A 20,964-nucleotide genomic window follows, 5' to 3' on the forward strand; every position below is an offset into this window, starting at 1 on the left:
AAATAAATGAGTCTGATTCAATAGCCATTAGAGATTCAGCAGGTGAATGTTATGGGCCTCATCAGTATATATGAAGTTGGGGACCATGAAAAGCCCACCACTTTCTGCCCACCCCTAACTTTTTCCATCCATTAGGGGGTAGGTAAGGCATCAGGCAACCCACCCACTTTTAGGCCTATTCAGGTCCTTAAATGGATAATTAACTGTACTTAAAGGCCTCATTCTGTCTCCACCAGACTATAGGGGAAGGCAGAAACAAAGCTAGCAGTCTGGTATCTTTGACAGCATGGGCTGCCGTGGGATCGGAAAGGGGGTACTTCCTCTGTGGACTTCCCTGTGTCCATCAGGAACAGCCCCCAAAATTCTCCCTTGGCCTCTCTAAACTGTCCACCACCAATGCCCCCCAACTTGCTTGCCCTCTCATTCCTCGCTGAGGCACTACAGCCCAACTGCCCAAAAACCCAGACTTATCTGAAGTCTGGGAAATAACTTCACTTTTTCATAGAAACTGGTTTTAGTCTCGGCATTGGCCACTTCTGTCTTCCAGCATGGCTGGGACTACACAGCCAATCATATTGGCTGGCATTTTTTAGGGTGTGTCCTCCTGACCTTGAGGGCTGAAAGTCCTACCCTGCACTAATCAATCATATTATTACTGCAGAGCAGTCAAGTTCCACGTCAGCAAGGTGCTGACTGACTTTTAGATCTGGGGAGGACAGGCAGGTAAGAAAAAAACCTTTATCTGCAAATGGCCAGGGCTGGGTATTTGACATTTCAGAAGGACAGGAGGAAAAGACAAGGACTTTGGATAGCTGAGATAATAGAAGATCACAGCTTCTTCAGTATAGTCATGAGAAATTATTTTGATTCAGAGAACCAAAATGTAGCATCATTTTGGGTGGAAATAAGAAAAAGCAAAGGAAGAAAGTCAATGGCAGGAATGGTTTATAGGTCAACAACAGTGGCTACACAATAGGACAGAGAAAGAAATAAATCAAATCAAATTGGCTTAGGCTGCCTGGAGGATGAGTTCATAGGGTGTATTTGGAACAGTTTCTTAGAACTGTGTGTTCTGGAACCAACCAGGGAACAGGCTATTTTAGACCTGAGTAAAGATCCTCTATATAAGGGTAATCAAACTGAAATTTAAATTCTATCATGTTATGGGGGTGCAAAAATGGAATGGGAAAATAATTTTGAAGGTAAGCAGTGAGAGACATTTAAGGAAATATTTCAAAAAAAAGAAATGCTCCACTGAGAAAGAAAGATTTCAAGAGACAGATGCACTATTCTTGGCTAAATAAGGAAGTTAAGGATAGCATCAAATTGAAAGAAAAGATATATAATGGTGCAAAGATTAGTGGTAGCCCAGAAGATTGCGAAAATTTAGAAAGCAGTAAAGGATGGCAAAAAATAAAGGAAGAAAATTGGAGTATGAAAAAAAACAGGAAAATATAAACACATACACAGTAAAAACTTCTACAAATATATCAAAAGGATAAGAGTAATGACAGTTAGCACTGGTCCCTTAGAGAGTGAGCTTGGGGAATTAATAGTAGGAAACAAAGCAGTGGCAGAGACTTTGAACAAGTATTTTGATTCTGTCTTTAGAGGATCCCAAAAATAATAGGAAAACAGTAGAAAAGGAGGGAGAAGCTTAAAACAATCACTATTAAGAGAGAAAAATGTACCAGGAAAGCTAATGGGACTCAAGCCATTGATGTCGTCTATATGGATTTCAGTAAGGCATTTGACAAAGTCCCTCATGGTAGGTTGGTAGAAAAGATTAAGGTTCATGGGATACAAGGCCAGATATCTAGATGGGTTGAGAACTGGCTTGCTAAGAGGAGACAGAGAGTAGTAGTGGGTGGGTCCTTTTCTAGCTGGAGGTCTGTCACTAGTGGTGTGCCACAGGGCTCAGTACTGGGACCTCTTCTCTTTGTGGTATATATAAATGACTTGGAAGAGGGAGTAAGTGGTGTGATCGGCAAATTTGCAGATGACACTAAGATGGCTGGATTGGTGGGCAGTGAGGAGCAATGTCTGGCAATACGACGGGATATTGATAGGCTGGTATATTGGGCAGATATATGGCAAATGGAGTTTAATCCGGATAAATGTGAGGTGATGCATTTTGGCCGGAATAATGTAGGGGGGAGTTATATGATAAAGGGTAAGCCTTTAAAGAGTATAGAAACGCAGCGGGACCTGTGGGTGCAAGTGCACAAGTCTTTGAAGGTGGCAGTACAAGTGGAGAAGGTTGTGAAGAAAGCCTATGGTATGTTAGCCTTTACAGGAAGGGGTATAGCATATAAGAGCTGGAGTCTAATGTTGCAGTTGTATAGAACGTTGGTTAGGCCGCATTTAGAGTACTGCATCCAGTTCTGGTCGCCTTACTACCAGAAGGACGTGGAGACTCTGGAGACAGTGCAGAGGAGGTTTACCAGGATGTTGCCTGGTATGGAAGGACTGGGTTATGAGGAAAGATTGAGCAAATTGGGGCTGTTTTCCCTTGAAGGACGGTGACTGAGGAGGGATCTAATAGAGGTATATAAGATTATGAAGGGTATAGATAGAGTAAACAGATGTAAGCTATTTCCTATGTTAGAGACACACAGTACAAGGGGCCACAGGCTTAGGGTGAGGGGGGAGAGGTATAACACAGATATTAGAGGGAAGTTTTTCACACAGAGGGTAGTGGGGGTATGGAATGCTCTGCCAAGTAAGGTGGTGGAGTCAGGCACGCTGGAGTTATTTAAGAGTAACTTAGACAGGCACATGAGTGGGTTGGAGATGGGAGGATACAGGAGATTGTTTTAAATAAGGTTCATTAGCATTGGGATGTCCCTGGTAATGTAAAAGGATGTAGTTTGATACTAATGTTTTTCTCTTTTAATTCACAGGTTTTAAGTCGGTCCGCCTTGTTGTCCAATGAGGGGCATACACGCGATGGGTCGTACTTGGGCTGCTGTTGTATGTTCAAGAGTAGCCTAGTACTTCATGTCGTTAGTGTGCGCTTAAACGGGACCAGATGCTGGGCAACACAACAGCTCAGTGACTATCACTGTTTGCTGTGCAGACACATGGATTTGGGCCAGTGTCTGTGGGAGTTTGCGCATTCTCCCCGTGTTTGCATGGGTTTTCTCTGGGTGCTCCGGTTTCCTCCCGCACCCCAAAGATTTGCTATTAGGCTGATTGGAGGTAATAAATTGTCCCTAAATTAGTTTCCCTCAATGTGGAATGCCATAAACAATAGATAAGGGTCATGGGTGGAGGGGGGGACTGGTAATGTTAAAATGGTGGCGCGGGCTCTTTGGACCGAAGGGCCTGTTTCCCGGGCTGTTTTTGTTCTTTGTTCTAAAGACTGACAGGTCCCCTGGACCTGATGGCCTGCATACTGAGGTTAGAATCATAAAATCCCTACAGTGCAGAAGGAGGCCATTTGGCCTATTGGGTCTGCATCGATCACAATGCCGCCTAAGCCCTATCCCCGTAAAACCCACATATTTACCGTGGTAAGCTCCCTGACACCAAGGGACAATTTAACATGACCCATGCACCTAACCTGCACATTGTTGGACTGTGGGAGAAAATCGGCACGTTCTCCCTGTGTCAGTGAGGGCTTCCTCCGGGTGCTCCGGTTTCCTCCCACAGTCCAACGATGTGCTGGTTAGGTGCATTGGCCATGCTAAATTCTCCCTCAGAATACCCGAAAAGGCGCCAGAGTGTGGCGACAAGGGGATTTTCACAGTAACTTCATTGTAGTGTTAATGTAAGCCTACTTGTGACTAATAAATAAACTTAACCACTGTGCCACCAGGCCATCCGTTTTAAAGGACGTGGTTGCAGAAATATTGAATGCATTGTTCGTAATCTTCCAAAATTTCCCAGATTCTGGAATGATTTCAGGGAGTTGTAAAGCTACAAATGTTAGTCAAGAAAGGAGGAAGAAAGTAAACAGGAAACCAAAGGCCAATTAGTCTAACACCTGGCATTGGGAAAATCCTAGAATCTATTATTATGGAAGTAGCAGCAGGACATTTGGAAAATCACAAGACAATCAAGCAAAATCAACATGGTTTTGTGAAAGCAAAATCACTTTTGACAATTTTTTAATTACTTGAGAGTTTACTCAGCAGGGCAGATAAAGGGAAACTAGTAGATGGAATGTATTTGAATTTCCAAAAGACGTTCGGTAAGTTGCCATGTAAAAGGTTATTGCACAATGTAAGAGCTCATGGAATTGGGGATGATAGATTAGCATGGATAGAAAATCAACTAACTAATAGGAAATAGAGAATCAAGATAAATGGGTCATTTTCAGGTTAGTAAAATGTAACTAGTATATAGTTACTGACAGCATATTTAAATCAGGATACAGCCAGGTACACTGGTTGTCTATTCATAGACCTCTCCCTATCTTTAACCTCCTCCAGCCAAACAGCCCTCCAATATCTCTGCATTCCTCCAATTCTGGCCTATTGTGCATTTCAATTGGTAGCTGTACCTTCAGCTATCTACCAAAAGTTTTGAAATTTCCTCCCTGAATCTCTTGGTCTTATTACTTCTCTTTCCTTCTTTGAGACATAACTTAAAACTTACTTCTTTAATCACCTGTACTAATATCTCCTAATGTCAAAATTTGTCCGGTAACACACCTGGAATGTTTAATATTGTTAAAAGAATTATATAGACAGAACTTGTTATTGGGAAACTAGGTTGGACAATTTTTACTCTTTATCCATACACTTCTTAGTTCAGTAATGCTGTAATGATTAGCAACAGCATGTTACAGCACAGAGTTTTACTTCAGTATTGGAAACAAGTTCTGAACCTGCAGCCTTAAAATGGTCTTGTGTTTCAAAATCATCACAAAACACCAAGACTGGTAAGTTAAGGAACGGTTAGAATATAATTCTCACTGACTCGGAAAGCTGATTACCTCTGACACAAATTCAAGTATCTCAACAGATTCAGATACTGGGAGAAACGAACAATGAAACTATGACAACGGATTATTACTTTGGTGCATACTGAAGTGGAAATGGAAAGAACAAAAATAAGATTAGAACTGGATGCAGAAGCTGGAAGCGAGATATAATACATGCAAAGGCTGAGCTGAAATAACTTCAAGATTCAATCTACAAAGCACATCTAAAAGGAATCCTTCTTTACACTGTGTTTACTGCACCAAACTAATGACAGGCTCACAAGTATCACATCTAGCAGGAGACAACTATAGTTAACTTACTTTATTGTTTCCACTCCCCCCCCCCACCCCCGCCATTAAAAAAACATTCAAATTTTATGCTGTTCATTATCCTGTGATTAACATTTGTCACACAGTGAATCTACCTGTCTCTTCAGTGATAGCTTGGCTCAACTGGAACTGTTGACACAAATGGTTATGGATTCAAGCTCTACTACAGGCCTGCACGTTAATCTAAGCTGACGCTTAAGTGCGCTACAGAGTGGCAGTTGCGTCATCAAATGTACTGTCGTTCAGATACATTACGTTTTACCTTTCTGCACATATACATAACAGATTATAATACAAGAGAACAGATTGTTCAGATGGGTTTTGTCTTTCACTTGCATATTTACATATTGGAAGCACAATTTAACAATAGGATGGTAGACCTAATAGCTTGTGTAAAAGTTTTAACTAACTCACACAATAAATATTCCTTTTATTTAGCAAAATATTCCATGTCTCTGAATTAGGTCCACTCATAAAAGCATTCTCTGCATGATGTTAAAGGAGTCGCATTCATTCATTTTAAAAGTGCAGGTAGCAGTGTCCTTTCTTACTCAAAGCTCAATAAATACAATTGGCTTAACTTTCAAAATCTCATCTTGTACCCTAGACCAGTGTTGTCCGTTAGAGGTTGCTGGTTAATCACAGGTGTGGCTACGACAACACCTTTTTAGCCACATGCAGCAATATTATGAGACAATGCCTCACACATAAAATAGGTAGGTGTACTTCATGTGTATATTCACTTATCAAATATCTAACCACTGTTCATTGCAGAACTTTGCTGTCTTTCTATTTCAACAAAGTTTGGAATTCAGGCATGAAGTTATTGGACACAGTAACATCTTGGCGAGTGTAATTTTACTTAGTGTAATTGCTGAGAAAAAGACCTGTCAGACCCACCCCAAATCTCTATCCAGAATGTGGAGGGATCCTCTTTCCTCTTTGCCAGAATGTGTCCTGTTGGAGCTGCTTCTTAATACTTAGCCATACTTACTTCACGTCGACTGACAGAGAAATATTTGGGCGGGATTTTACGGCCTCGCTACGGCAGGATTGTAAAATCTTGCCTGAGGCCAACGAAGATTTCCATTCTGGTAGGTTGATTGTTCAAATTGATCATGATGATAACTCTGTATACAATGTGGTGCTTCTACGGTTCTGAAAGTTGCATTTACACAGCATTTGAACAGATTACCAGTAAGCAGTAACCAAGCTAATAAAGCACATACGACAGTCAAAAGGCTCTGTACTTTGCATCTTAATATTTTATCAGTGAATGCACAGAAGGGCCCAAGAACACATTCATACAATATGCAATTAGGAATATTGAGATCATGTGCCATTGAGAGCACTTATTATGTGTATTTCATTTCTTAATCAGAAATGCTATTAGCCATGTTTAGATTCCCAATTAGCTACATGGCTTTCATATTAGACAACGTTGCTGTCATCAGTTAGACTGATAGCAACACAGAGTTACCCCATCTGTCACAAGCGAATGTGCTGTTCGCCAAGGTGCAAAAATGGAGCCTTGGCAAGGTAGCAAAAGTACTACTTTGTTTTAATGCAATTTAATTCTTTTATTTCTTTTTCTGAAATATTAAAGGCATAAGCAATTCCAGCACCACCAATGCCAAATTAAAGTACACAGTTCTCAAGAGCCCAAAAACCAACATTATTAGTTTTCATATATGGGCCAACATTTTCTGTTTTAATTCCTAACTACTCTTCTAAAAGTCAATCCAATCTACTTAAGCATCTGATGTGTTTTTAGCATATGTCACTGACCAATTCTAAATTGAATTTTAGTTGCCAAACTGTATAGATCATTCACATCTTTTACGCTATTAATCTCGGCATAGTATATTGCTGATCCATCTTATTATTTGACTGTGAAGCAAGTGTTTCATCTCAGAAAAACTTGTACAATATTGAATTACTTCATTGCTTTTAGTTAATAATTTTGCCTAAAGAATTATGCATACATATTTATCAAATAAATGAATATTCTCCTGGCTATCATACATTTTTATTCAAGATTTATTTTCATAATGAAAGTGGTTTAATCTTTAACCATTTAGGTACTACATTTGGGTTAAAGTATTTATTTCACAAAATAAATAGTTTAAATTGGTCCTTAGAGGCTACTCTTTAAATGCAGGGTGAAATTGTTTCCATGTCAATGATGTCAAATTACAAATGAGTAATGCAGGTCTGCAACTGTTCCACTTCTGTTTCTGTTAAATAAACTTGTTACACAGTTAAGATCCAAACTGGGGACAATACAACATTACTTTGCTGGTATCAAAGATCAAGGAGAATTAAATGAAGGCTGTTGTAAGCTTGCTTGGTGTCTCACTAAGAAGTCTCGAGGCTTGTAGCATTGAACGTAAACTGTTTATTGTTAACACCTAACTTTAAACAGTTCAGCCCTGCATTGGTGCTGTCTCCATGCTGGCTTCATCCAGACTCATCTACACAGTCTATCATCCTGTGACTCTCTAAATCATCTGTTGCTGACCTCTCCAATTCTAACTTTGAGATTCCCTCCCTGAACCTCTCAGGCATTCTATCTCTATTACCTTCAGGACAATCCATGAAATCTTTCTCTTTGATTGAGTTTTGGCTATCTTCCCAAATATTGCCTATGTGGTTAAGTGTACGCCTGTGACGTGTCTTGGGCCTTATTGAATTAAAGATGCTATCTAAATGTATGTTGCTACCATTGTCTGAGACATATTTAGACCATTGTTAGGCATGAAATGTCAGTCCCAAGGGAGGGAATTTAATTCCCTCTGGGGTGGTGAGATTGATAGTGGGGGCATTAGTCAGGTAGGAAGGTGGCGGGTGGGGACCCTGCCAACTTCCCATCTCTACCCATTAAGTCCATTGTGGGAATGCCTGCCACAAATTGATCCCAGAGTAAGCCTGCTGTTTCCAAGTTAATAACTGATTGGCACTTAATGAGGCAGGCCTTCTGAAAAGAGGTAACATGGGGCTCTGCTAGCTCTCCAGCTCATGGGCAAAACCTCTTTCACCTTTGCTAAATTCCACCTAAGAAATCTATTGTAAGATAGTACAAAATACTTTTCACCAGTTGAAATATATTCACTGTATATATTAAGAGTCAGATGTTTGCATATGCTAATCTAATCATCTAAATAAATGATAGTTTGCAGGTTAAAACAAAGTTCAATATATTGTTCATATGTATTGAATATCTACATAATTTTCAGCACACCTATTGTTGGGAATGTTGAACTTTATAGGGTGGCTATGTTTTAAAATGTCTTCTTCAATGTAAGATGAAACAGCACGTTCTAGAAAGGGGGATGGTGATCATACTAAAATTCTACCCAGAGACAGGCCTGTGTGATCTTGTCATGGGGAAAGAAACCTAATCCAAAACCTTTTGAAAATCAAATTAAAGTTTTCATACCTTGACACAGAAATATGGTCAATTCCATTTTTGTATGCAGTAACAGAGAGAGAGAGAGAGAGAGAGAAGAACAACACAGCTTACTGCTGTGAAGAGCAAGGTGAACTGCTTTTGTGTAAACAGCTAAGCAGAATTCTTGTAAAAGTTTGGACTGACGTGACTTTTGGGCATGTACGGAACAAGGAGTCGCCATGGTGTGTCTTGCTGAAAGTCAAATCTGGAATACTCGGGCTGACTGGAACGATTTTCGAAGGATGCTGAAATTAGTATGGCAGGGAGAGGTAAGCTGGAAAGCAGGGAATAACTTGGGATTTGATCTTGTATTGCTACAAATCCACCAGAAGTGCAGTGCATAATGAAGGAACTCTAAAATATATCTTACAATGATGCTTGGCTAGGCCCTAGGGGGAGATCAATTAGGGAGCAATAGTAGTCCATTTAAAGTAGATAAAGTTTGAAATTCAAGATGCTTACTAAGTGAATAAACCCATAAGAACAAGATTCTATGGGCAGGATTTTACAGCCTCGCTTGAGCAAGATCGTAAAATCCCACCCGAGGCCAATGAAGGTTTCCATTCTGGGACACTCAGCCACCCCGATTCCAGGGCTGGAAAGGTGGTTTTGGCCCATGAATTTTGAACAAATAAAAATAAGCTTTACAAGTTCGGAAAGACAAAGCCATTTACAATTTCTATCTTATACTCTAGCGTTCAGCATTGAGGTTCAAGCAAATTAACAGGCAACCTGGTGGTTGAATACACCACACTATACAATAACTGATAGATGTGGCCAAAACAGATTCCACAAATTTCTCAACAACACACCCAGATATTGTAACATTGTGAGGCAACCAATCTCGCTGAAATCATGGGTGGAATTTAACACCTCATCGCACCCATCTTGCGGCAGGAAAAAAATCATAAAATCGGGTGTGATGCAACTCGCAGTAATGGTGCCTGTTTTTGCGCCTCTTCCCATTTTACCAAGAAAAATATCAACACAATCGGAACCCCACCCTAAATAGGCAAAATGTCACTTTGCACTTCTTTGCATTCATCACAATGTAATTAGTGAGCTTCACTCCCAATCGTCCCAGCTCACCTGACTTAACCACTTTGTTCAGTGCAGCTGGAATTGATCAGGTAAACATCTCAAGTATAAAAGTCAGTTTCAGGCACTGGGGTAGTGAGGGTGAGTGAGGAGGTAATTCTCTTCTTTCAAACTGCTCTGTGCTGCTCAGGAGGGATTGTTTAGTGGAGGCAATGTTGCATTTCAGGTTGGGGGGGCCTGCGAGTGTGTGGGGAGGGAGGCTGTTGTTGCTCACGGGATCTGACTTTGGACTCTCACACATGGACCCGGGTCTGAGCACGGGCTTCGGATCTTAGTGCTGACTCTCAGTCCTAACACTGTCAGCAACAAGTACCATTGCTGGTGAGGATGGGGCTGGAAATTCTCTGAAGTGCTGCAGCCTCAGGATTTACATAAGAACATAAGAAATAGGAGCAGGAGTGGGCCATCTAGCCCTTCGAGCCTGCCCCGCCATTCAATAAGATCATGACTGATCTGTCGTGGCTCAGTTCCACATTCCCGCCCTCTCCCCATAACCCTTAATCCCCTCGATCAAAAACCCATCAACCTGCATCTTAAAAATATTTAGTGAGGCAGCCTCCACCATCTCAACTGGCAGAGAATTCCAGAGATTCACCACCCTTTGAGTGAAGAAGTTCCTCCTCAACTCCGTTCTAAACCGCCCCCCCTTTATCTTGAGGCTGTGCCCCCTAGTCCTACTGTCCTTTCTGAGTGGGAAGAGTCTCTCCACCTCTATTCTATCCATCCCATTCATCATCTTATACGTCTCAATGAGATCTCCCCTCATTCTTCTAAACTCTAACAAGTACAAGCCTAGTTTATTCAGCCTCTCCTCATAGCTCAACCCCCTCAACTCCAGTATCAGCCTAGTAAACCTCCTCTGCACTCCCTCCAAGGCCAAAATATCCTTGCGTAAGTGCGGCGACCAAAACTGCACACAGTACTCCAGCTGCAGCCTCACCAATGCCCTATACAGCCGCAGCAAGACCTCCCTACTTTTATATTCAATCCCCCTCGCTATGAAGGCCAGCATCCCATTAGCCTTCCTGACCACCTGCTGCACCTGCAGGCTGGGTTTTTGCGACTCATGCACAAGGACCCCGAGGTCCCTCTGCACCGTCGCCTGCTGCAGTTTTTCGCCACGTAAGTAATAGTCCTTCCTACCATTATTCCTACCAAAGTGGACCACCTCGCACTTGCCAACATTAAATTCCATTTGCCATTTCCTGGCCCATTCGCCCAGCCTATCTAGATCCTTCTGCAGACTCTCCACACCCTCCGCGCAATTTGCCGTTCCACCAATCTTGGTGTCATCAGCAAATTTCGACACCATACACTCGGTTCCCTCCTCCAGATCATCTATATAAATGGTAAATAGCTGAGGCCCCAGCACCGACCCCTGGGGCACTCCACTAGTCGCCAACTGCCAATCCAAATAGCACCCATTAACCCCCACTCTCTGCCTCCTATTTGACAACCAATCCTCTATCCACGCTAACACCCTACCTCCAACTCCATGCCCCCTGACCTTCTGCAATAACCTCTTGTGAGGTACCTTGTCAAATGCCTTCTGAAAATCAAGAAAGACCACATCCAGCGGCTCTCCTCTATCCACCGCCCTATACACATCCTCATAGAACGCCAATAAATTTGTCAGACACGACTTCCCCTTAACGAAACCGTGCTGCGTCTGCTCTATCAAGCAATTCCCCTCAAGATGCCTCGCTACTTCCTCCTTGATGACGATTCTAACATTTTACCTACAACAGACGTTAAACTAACCGGCCTATAATTCCCTGCCTTTTGCCTGGCACCCTTCTTAAACAACGGCGTAACATTAGCCGTTTTCCAATCTTCCGGCACTTCCCCGGAATCCAACGACGTTTGGAAAATAACCAACAAGGCATCCACTATCACCTCCGCCATTTCTTTCAGAACCCTCGGATGCATTCCATCCGGTCCTGGGGACTTGTCCACAATCAGTTCCTCCAGTCTGTCGAGCACCGCCTCTCTAGTAACAATAATGTCATCGAGACCCTCCAGTCCTACCACCTTTCCATCGCTAACACCCGGCAAATTATTCACGTCTTCCTCTGTGAAGACCGAAACAAAAAAGTTATTCAAGACCTCAGCCATTTCCCCATCCCCTACCACTAAGTCCGCCCTCTCATCCTCTAAGGGTCCAACGTTCACCCTAGCCAGCCTCTTCCTTTTTATATATTTATAAAAACTCTTGCTATCCTTTTTTATATTAAGCGCTAGCCCAGCTTCATAGTTTCTCCTACCCTTCTTTATCAACTTCTTTGTCAATCTTTGTTGACATTTAAACTTCTCCCAATCCTCTTCTCGCCCACTACTCTTAGCTACTCTAAACGCCTCCGCTTTTAATTTAACACTTCACCTCCTTCGTTATCCACGGCTTCCCACGGTCCTTTTTAACCATCGGAATAAATTTCTGCTGAGCACCAAGAAAGATGTCCTTAAAGATCCTCCACTGTTCCTCAGCAGACCTACCTTCCAACGCACTCCCCCAGTCAACATTCGCCAATTCTTCTCTCATCCTACCGTACTCCCCTCTGTTCAAACAAAGGACGCGTGTCCGGGAACCCACTTTCTCCTCCTTCATCTGCACCAGAAACTCCACCATACAATGATCACTCTCCCCAAGAAGATCCTTCACCGCAAGGTCCCTAATTCTGTCAAGCAGCATTGACAGGGGCCACTTTTGCTTGGGTTCTGGTTGTGTTTATGAGTGGGGGGGGAATGGGGGGGGTGCTATGTTGCCATTGTGGGGGGGAATAGGGTGGTTGTGTTGCCATTCTGGGAGACTGTGGGGGGAATGTGGGGAGTGCATGTTGCTGGGGGTCTGTAGGAGGGGAATATGGGAAGTACGTGTTGCTGGGCTGGGGGTGAGCACAGCTCTTTAACCTATCCATCTGTATCTCTCCTTCCCCTAATTCTATCTCCAGCATTGATGTTGCTGTTCTTTTGGTTGCTACTGGAGCTGAGGAGGAGCAGGAGGATGAATTGCAGACTGACGATGCAGGGCTTATCAGTCACAGGAGTAGAGGAAGACAGATGCCAGAGGCAAGACATGGCCACTATTTGCCCCAGGTTGGGGGTTGGGGGTGGGGGGAGGGGGTTGCGGGAAACAGGAGAAGAAGGGAGTGTAGATCCTGGCAATTCCACACGAGTGTCCTTTGAGCAACTGTTGGACATCGTGTGCTGCCGACAGCTCCGGATCTAAAAGGAGACAGTGTGACACCTGTGCCATTTATTTCCAAACCATCCATCCACAAGTGAAGAAGGTCACGGATGCCCTGTTTACCTGGGCTGGCCAGTATATTAAATTTGATCTGGACCAGGCCCAGCAGGAAGCCCGGGCTGCAGGATTCGCGGCCATCATGGGGATGTCAAATGTGCTGTGGGGTATGAACTGCATCCACGTCGCCCTCAAGGCTCCGGTGAAGAATCCAGGAAAATTCATGAACAGAAAGGGCTTCCATTCAATAAATGTGCAGCTGGTGTGTGACCATCAGCTGAACATCATGCCAAAATCCCAGCAGTGTGCATGACAATTTTATATTGAGGAACTCCAATGTCCCAGAGATCTTTGAGGAGGACCCTAGGGTGCAGGGATGGCTCATGGGAGACATGGGGTGCCCGCTTCGGACTTGGCTGATGACATCCGCGCAGAGGCCTGAGACTAATGCAAAGCTTCGGTGTAATGAGGCCCTTGGAGTGGTGCATTGAGCTCCTCAAAATGCGGTTCAGGTATTTGGACTGCTCTGGCAGGGCCCTCCAATATAGCCTCCTGATATTGTCCTGTGTTGTGGTCATGTGCTTGTGCTCTACACAACCTGGCACAGCAGCAAGGAGACCTTTTGGAGAAGGAGGATGTGGAGGCCAAACAGCTGGGAGTTGCTAAGGAGGAGGCCACCTAGCAGGAGGAGGAGGACGGCAAGCAAGACCAGCCAGGCGCTGGAGGGCTGGCGGCAGCAGGGGTCAGGCATGTGAGGGTGCCAAGGGAGGCCCTGGTCCCCACGCATTTTGGTCACTAGAGGCCTATGTTGCTGCAAGTGGGTTCCATCTCCACCGCTCCCACCACCACCCCTGTGTGGTCCTACTATCTCGTGCAACATTTGAAACACCAAAATGGTGGGCCCTTGTATGCTGTGTTAGCAAGTTTCTGTGGAAGGCAGGATGGTGGTGACAACTAACTATGCGCCATTATGATGACGCCCTGGTGCAAACTAGTCTGGCTCCTACCTGAGCTCCACATGCATGCTGTCATCTGGGCCCACATCTGGATGGTGGGTAAGGGAGTATGAAACCCCCATGGGTGAGGCGGGGGGGAGGGTAGCTAGGAATCTAGCCCAGGTTCTGGGGTTGCCGTGGCAGATGCTGTAAGTCACTGCCAATGCATGCCACCCACTGGAGCCAGTGAATGATTTGAGTACCTTTGGTTTTCACAGTAACAATGCGCTGAGGGGCCTCCCCCACTGACATCAACATGCACAGTCCTTCTGGCAACCACCAAGGTAGCTACGTTCCTGTTAGAAGCTAATCAGAGGCAAATTAGTCACTTGTATGGGATGAAATAACACTTGTTGAAGCAAATAAAAGTGCCTTCAAAATAGGTGATAATATAAAAACATGTGAATATGAGACTTTAAAGTGCCTAAATATTTTATCCATTTAGTGTTGCCCTTTACCCGTGCCATCTTAGAACCACTACAATTTCTTAACTTTACATGGCCTACCACTACGTCTTGGTGTCTCCCTAGGATGCACATCGGAGATGGAGGTGGCCTGCTGCCTATCACGTCCTATGTCCTGTGATGCCAGGCAATAGCTGAAAGCTTTGGGACTCCTCCCAACAGCCTCGTGGATGGTCCAGTGTGGCCGTCAGCCCCTCCTGCATTCCCTGGCATCTCCAGCAGCTGAGGGAGAAGTGATCGCAGAGGCCCAGCATGTAGCCTGGGGCCAGCTGAGTCCTTGCCTCTGGCAGGCCCCCATGTGCCAGAGGCCTCGGATGTTCCCCCCAACACCCAATATACATCAGCAGATGTGTCATGCTCACCAGAGAATGATCTAGATGCCTCACCACAAGCTTGGCCCATTGATGTGAGAGTCTCTGGGTTGATCAACTGCAAGGCGGAAGCTGGCGCAAATCTGGTGCTGGCCTCGGAGTTCCCTTCATCTACTTCCTCCGAGGAGTATTCCAAGCTGTCAGGGTAGGATGGTTGGGAGCAGCATTGGGGACCACAATACCAGATGGCCCAGTCGCACTGGGGTCTCTTCCTGCAATACAGGACACAGGGTTAAGTGCAAAGGAGAGGAATCTACTTGAAATATCTCCGACAAGTGGAGAATTGGCTTACTTCGATGCTGCAGCCTGACTATACTGTCACTAATGGTCCGCAGGTCCTCCTCTCTGCAAGCTCCAGGGCCGGCTCCTCAAAGTGGGTCAGGGCCCAAATCTTAGGCACATCACCCCCTGTCTTTGCCCTCTCTCGGCAATCATGGACATTCTTCTCCTGTGCAGATGGAAAAAGCCATGTAAAATCTGATGGCACGAGTCCTGGAGGGCATCAGGGGGTAGCCCTTAGAGGGCAAGTGGTGTGACACTCTTCGGGGAAAGGAGGACGGTGCTTGGGGGTCAGAGACTGGAAACATGCAGGGTTCTGGGGGGGATTTAGGGGGAAGATGCTCGATGAGGTTAAACATTCACCCTTGCTGCCTGGATTGGGTGATTCAGTTTTCTGCGGCACTGCTTCCTGGTTCTCCTGGCCAGTGCCCTGGCACTAACACATTCTGCCACCGCCTCCCAGGCTGCATTTCTGTTCCTTCCCCTGGACGGAGTCCTACTGGGGGGAAGAGGGTGTCCCACCTTGCCTCCACAGCCTCCAGCAACCTGGCCAGATCTGCATCTGAAAATCAGGGAGCTGTCTTTCTGGAGGTCATTTCTTCCTGCACTGCCTGCCTGTTCATCCTTGGGGCTTTTATGGAGCTTTCCCCTGTTAGGGAAGATCAGCTGCAGGCAGTTTGGGTGGGTCACGTGCCCACTAGAACATTTCAGTGAGTTTAATGCAGTTTGTCTTGTTACCATGGAGGGAAAGCCAAGTCAGTGCTTGCAGATAGAGGGTGGGTGAATTTGTGCCTCTGTGATGATCAGGGTAGGGGAGAGAGGGTCATGTCACTTAGCCATCAGGGCCAGGGAGTGATGAGAGGGCCATGTGCAATTGGGTCAGGGGGGGTAAGGGGGTCAGTAATGTTGTGGGGGTCTCCAATGTCAGTGGGGGGGGACTGTATCTGGCATGGGGGGGTTTATCTGGAGAGCTCTTTTTTTCAGCTTCTTCTGCGCATGTGTAGTTTGTGGCTCTGGTCTAAGCTGCTGGCTGTCCGGCGAGTTAAGCCCCACCCACTGCCTCTAGTGGCTAGAAATGGCCTAGCCCATATTTTCAGTGACTGAGTGCATAAGATTGGGAGGGACAACTCACCCGAGAAACAGATGAGGAACTCTACTATTTTCACACCAGCTGGACACTTAGGAAAAAAACCTCAGAAAATCCCACCACTTTCTTACGAGGGTCTTCAGTCTGTATGTTTGAAGATCTCACTTTGGAATTCTTCCCAAAAGTCGCTCCCACTTTGAAACCTTCAAAACGTTTTTCGTTTTTGTAGATTTCAGTTTGTTGCAGTAAAAGTCTTAAAATGTGAAAACTTGTCATTTGGTTATTTCCATCAGCCATTGGGGAATGCATCTTTTTTTAAAAGTCATTGGTCTCTTTGGGGATTAAAACACAATATCTACCATTATGATTCCAATCAGTGTTTTGTGAAGTTTGTATTTTGTCGTCATGTTCATTATCTTCTAGCAGATTGCCTGGAATAAAAATCAGACAGTTTGTCTATGTGTTTTGAGCAGCTATTTTGTTTGGTGCTGAAGGATATGGGCAGCAGCAATAGCATTCTCTGAACGAACAGCAACAAATTGTGAGAATCTGGACAAGTTGGTTCTTTGTGCAACAGTAGTTCCATAAATATCGACAGGGCTCATCGTACTGGCTGTCGGTTGCTTCAATTGTTTAAGCAATCTTAGTGCTAATGGAGCTGAAGTTATTTTTTCACTTCCCTCTCTGGAACATTCCTAAAGTCTATTAACCTGAAACTTCAGCTGTCCTTGCCACCGGCAGCTAAAGAAATGTAATTTTCTCACCACAAACATAGTTGGAGATACTGAAACGAGCCACGACCTCTGGCTAAACAGGCAATCATCTCAATTTCCCAAATGACCTTTCAAATCTCTACAGTTCCTCTGATAAGTACTCAATAGTTGGAAACAAGTTTGAACTCTTCTGCAATATTTTGAACAGTTCATAGTGAGAATTTGAATACATTATAACTCCCAATTTTAACATTCTTTAATTCTTTCAATTTACCTTCAAGTAAACAATGGCATAGATTCAATTGCTCTCTTTATAATGGATTCGTGAGTTGTGAATGTTGCTGGCAAGAGCTGCATTTATTTTCCATCTCTAGCTCCATTGAGGAAGTGGTGATGAACCACAACTGCATTAATCATTAGCCTATTTCATAATAGTTAAAAGCCAACCACATAGGTGTGAGGCTAGAGTTATTCACTTTCATGAGTGCTCTGCATGAAGGCAAGTCCTTGGTATATTGTCTGCTAATGCACTGGAGTTATATATAACAACTTGTACTTATGTCACAGAATTTTTATGGTGTAGAGAGAGGCCATTCAACCCATCATGTTACAACTAGCTCTCCAAATGTGCAATTTGGGCCATTCAGCTGCCTTTCCTCTGCACCTTTGCACATTGTTTCTATTCAAATAATCACCTAATTCCTTCTTGAATGCTTTTATTGAACCTGCTTTCACCACATTGCCCCAGGCAATTCATTCCAGTACCAGAGAAAATATTTTCTCACATTGCATTTTTTTTTGCAAATCACTTTAAACTTGTGCCTTCTCATTCTCAATCCTTTTACAAGCGAGGGACAGTTTCTCCCTATCTACTCCATCCAGCCCTTCAGGATTTTGATCAGTCTTTCAAATCTCCTCTTAGTTTTCTTTTCTCCAAGGAGAACAGTCCCAAATATTCCAATCTATCCTCATAACTGAAGTTTCTCATCTCTGGAACCATTCTTGTAAATCTCTTCTGCACTCTCTCCAATGCGTTCACATCCTCCCTATACTGTGGCATCCAGAACTGTACACAATACTCCAGCTGAGGTCTGGCAAGTGCCTTGTATAAGTTCCTGATTTGATTATCGGATCATGTGATTCACTCTGCAGTTCGACCCTTTTAAGGGGGCAAACATTAGAAGAGTGAGGATCTTGAAATCAAGGTGTTGCTTAATTGGGAGCCAAACTAGATGAAGAAGCACAGGGATGACAAGTGAATGGGCCTGATGACTTGATCAGAAGAGATTGGGATGTCTTTACCTTTATGGAGATAGAATAAGTGAGGCTGGCTGGGGGTGCATTAAGATATTGAGTTTGGAGGTAACATGTATGAGGGTTTCAGCAGCAAATGAGCTAAGGCAGGAGCAAAGATGGGTGAAATTACAGAGATGGGAGTAGCTGGCCTTAGTGGTGATGTGGACGTGTGACCATCGGCTCATATCAGAATCAAATATGACACCAGAATTACGAGCAGTATGGTGTAGCCTCAGACATTGGTCAGCGAAAAGGACAGAGCTAGAAGCTGGGTATGAAGTTTGTAATGAGGACTGAGACAATGAGGGGAATTCTCCCATTTTGAGACTAAGTACTGTGGTGGGGTTGGGAACGTGAAGTGTTTTCCTTGAGAGTGGGCAACAAGAAAACACACCAAATCTTCTGGCCCCCAACCTCATTAGTTATGCATCTGGGTGTTTCACGCCATATTCAGTGGCAGGTTGGGCCTGAATGGAATGTAATCTGTCATCACATCCGGGTGCCATTTTGAAAAGGCACTCAACATCACTGACCCCCCTTCTGAAGAAAGACAGTGGACCTCCTCAAAATGAAGATGGATCTCTGGGAACATTCTGAGACTGGAAGATGGCCACACTCCACGACACTTAATCTGGAAGGTCCACCTGGAGACTCTTCCCTGACTCACTGCTGTGGTGTTCCAGGGTTGCAGACAGCCCCCATCCTGAATTCCGGAGACAGCCCCAGGCATTGTTCAGATGAGTCCTGTCACCTTAACACACATTGTATTTCCTGTTGGCATTATGGAGAATCTGGAGTGTGGGAGAGGGTTCGGGCCTTCATCTCTGTTCCATTGATGGGATGCCGATAAGGTTCACACTGACCTCTGGTAGGTTTTCCAGCCTGCCACCGTGGGCACCAATGAAAGATCCTGGTGTAAATTCATCCCAGTGTGAAACTGATTTCTGGCCCTTCCTTCATATTTTTCCATTGTGCTCACTATCATACACACCAGCAGAGGATAGGGAGCATTCTGCCCAACATCTTCCCAATATTTACTGGAATTCCAGTTCATTGAGTACTGGATGTCAGACAGACAAGATGACAAATTTAGTGATGGTGAAGGGCGGTGGGAGGTGGTTGTACAATGGAGCTGGATGTCATCAGTATACATGGAAACTGGCAGTTTTTGTTGTTGTTGCTGAGGGGCAGCATGTAGATGAGAAAGTGGAGGGGGTCAAGAATGGGTCCTTGAAGGACACCAGCAGTTACTGAGAACAGGAAAAGAAGCCACTATAGGTAATTTTCTTGTTTTGACTTGGTTAAGAATTGGACCAGTCATTAACAGCCTCACCCGGTTTAGGAAGGGTAGAGGGGTACTGGAACACAATGATGTGACCAATGCTATCAGAAATTACAGACAGCTCAAGAAGGATAAGGGAAGATAGCCTAATCTTTACAGTACATTGTTTGTGACTTTGACAACAGCATAAGCCTGATTGGAAGTATGCAAATATAGAGTTCCAGAGAAAATGGACATGGGAAAAAGAGATTGGAGACGAGGACATAACAAGGACAGAGTGGTCAAGGATTATTTTCTTCAGGAGTATGATGATAATGCCAGATTTGAAGGTAAAGAGTACAGCACCTAATGAAAGAGAACCAACTAAACATAGGAGACAGGAAGGGAAATTGGATAGTCAACAGTTTAATTTAGCTCTGAAGTCCTCTCCCTAAACCTCTCTAACTCTCTTTTACTCTTTTCTCTTTTACAACGCTTCTTAAAAACTTTCTGGTTAGTCAAGCATTGGCCATGTGCCCAAATATCACCTTAAGTGGCTCAGCATCAAAATTTGTTTTGTAATGTGCCTATGAAGTGCCTTGAGATGTTTTATCATATTAAAGGCATTATATTAATTTAAGTTTTTGGTGTTGTCTGCTGCAGACCTTAACTGATGTTAAGTATCAAGTGTCAGCCACAAGGGGTACAACTGAAGGCCAGAACAGAAGCAAATGGGGCACAACGAAATTGGCACCAGCTGGCTTACCAGTTTCCTGACACCGTTCCTGGATGCTGATTCTTTCAGCAGGTATTCCAATGGGCTCGAAGATGACTGCAGCTTTACCTACACCATTGTTTATTCTATCACACCAATTGTTTCTCATCGTTAAAGCAATTAAAGCAAACGAGTTTCCTTTGGCAAGACTATGCTTTGGAACTTGTTAACTTATGACATTTCGCTTTCAGAAACCATCTCAGTTTATTTTTTGAAAGATTCATCTGTTGTTGCTTCTATTCATTTAACATTTATAGCATTGTGCATTCTCCCTCCAAGTTATTTATTTTGTGAACTCAGAAAATGACCACTTTTGGGGCAACACAGTGGCAAAGTGGTTAGCATTGCTACCTCATAACGCCTGGGAGCTGGGTTCGATTCCTGGCTGGGTCACTGTCTGTCTGGAGTCTGCACATACTCCCTGTTTCTGTGTGGGTTTCCTCCAGGTGCTCCGGTTTTCTCCCACAATGTGAAACTCATGCTTGTAAGATGCATTGGCCATGCTAAATTCTCCCTCAGTGTACCCAAACATGGACTGGAGCATGGTGACTAGAGGATTTTTATAGTAAGTTCATTGCAGTGTTAATGTAAGCCTACTTGTGACACTAATAAACTGTAAAAACTAAAAAAACTAATTACATAACTAGCCTCTGCAGTTTTCAATCCAATGAAC

The 20,964-nt window shown here is 44.0% G+C and overlaps 1 protein-coding gene across 3 annotated transcripts in view; it reads right to left on the reverse strand.

Moving 5' to 3' along the window:
- LOC145352631 (uncharacterized) overlaps positions 1-20,964 on the reverse strand; it is a 142,751-nt gene that overhangs the window by 112,080 nt on the left and 9,707 nt on the right. For all 3 annotated transcript variants that reach the window (XM_080202768.1, XM_080202769.1, XM_080202767.1), the window contains exon 2: positions 14,872-15,092. In XM_080202768.1, the coding sequence (XP_080058894.1) occupies positions 14,872-15,092 (221 nt within the window). The remainder of the gene's footprint in view (positions 1-14,871; positions 15,093-20,964) is intronic.

Source organism: Carcharhinus amblyrhynchos, chromosome 14 (genome assembly GCF_965287045.1).
Source record: "Carcharhinus amblyrhynchos chromosome 14, sCarAmb.v2.hapA, whole genome shotgun sequence".
Lineage (NCBI taxonomy): Eukaryota > Metazoa > Chordata > Chondrichthyes > Carcharhiniformes > Carcharhinidae > Carcharhinus > Carcharhinus amblyrhynchos.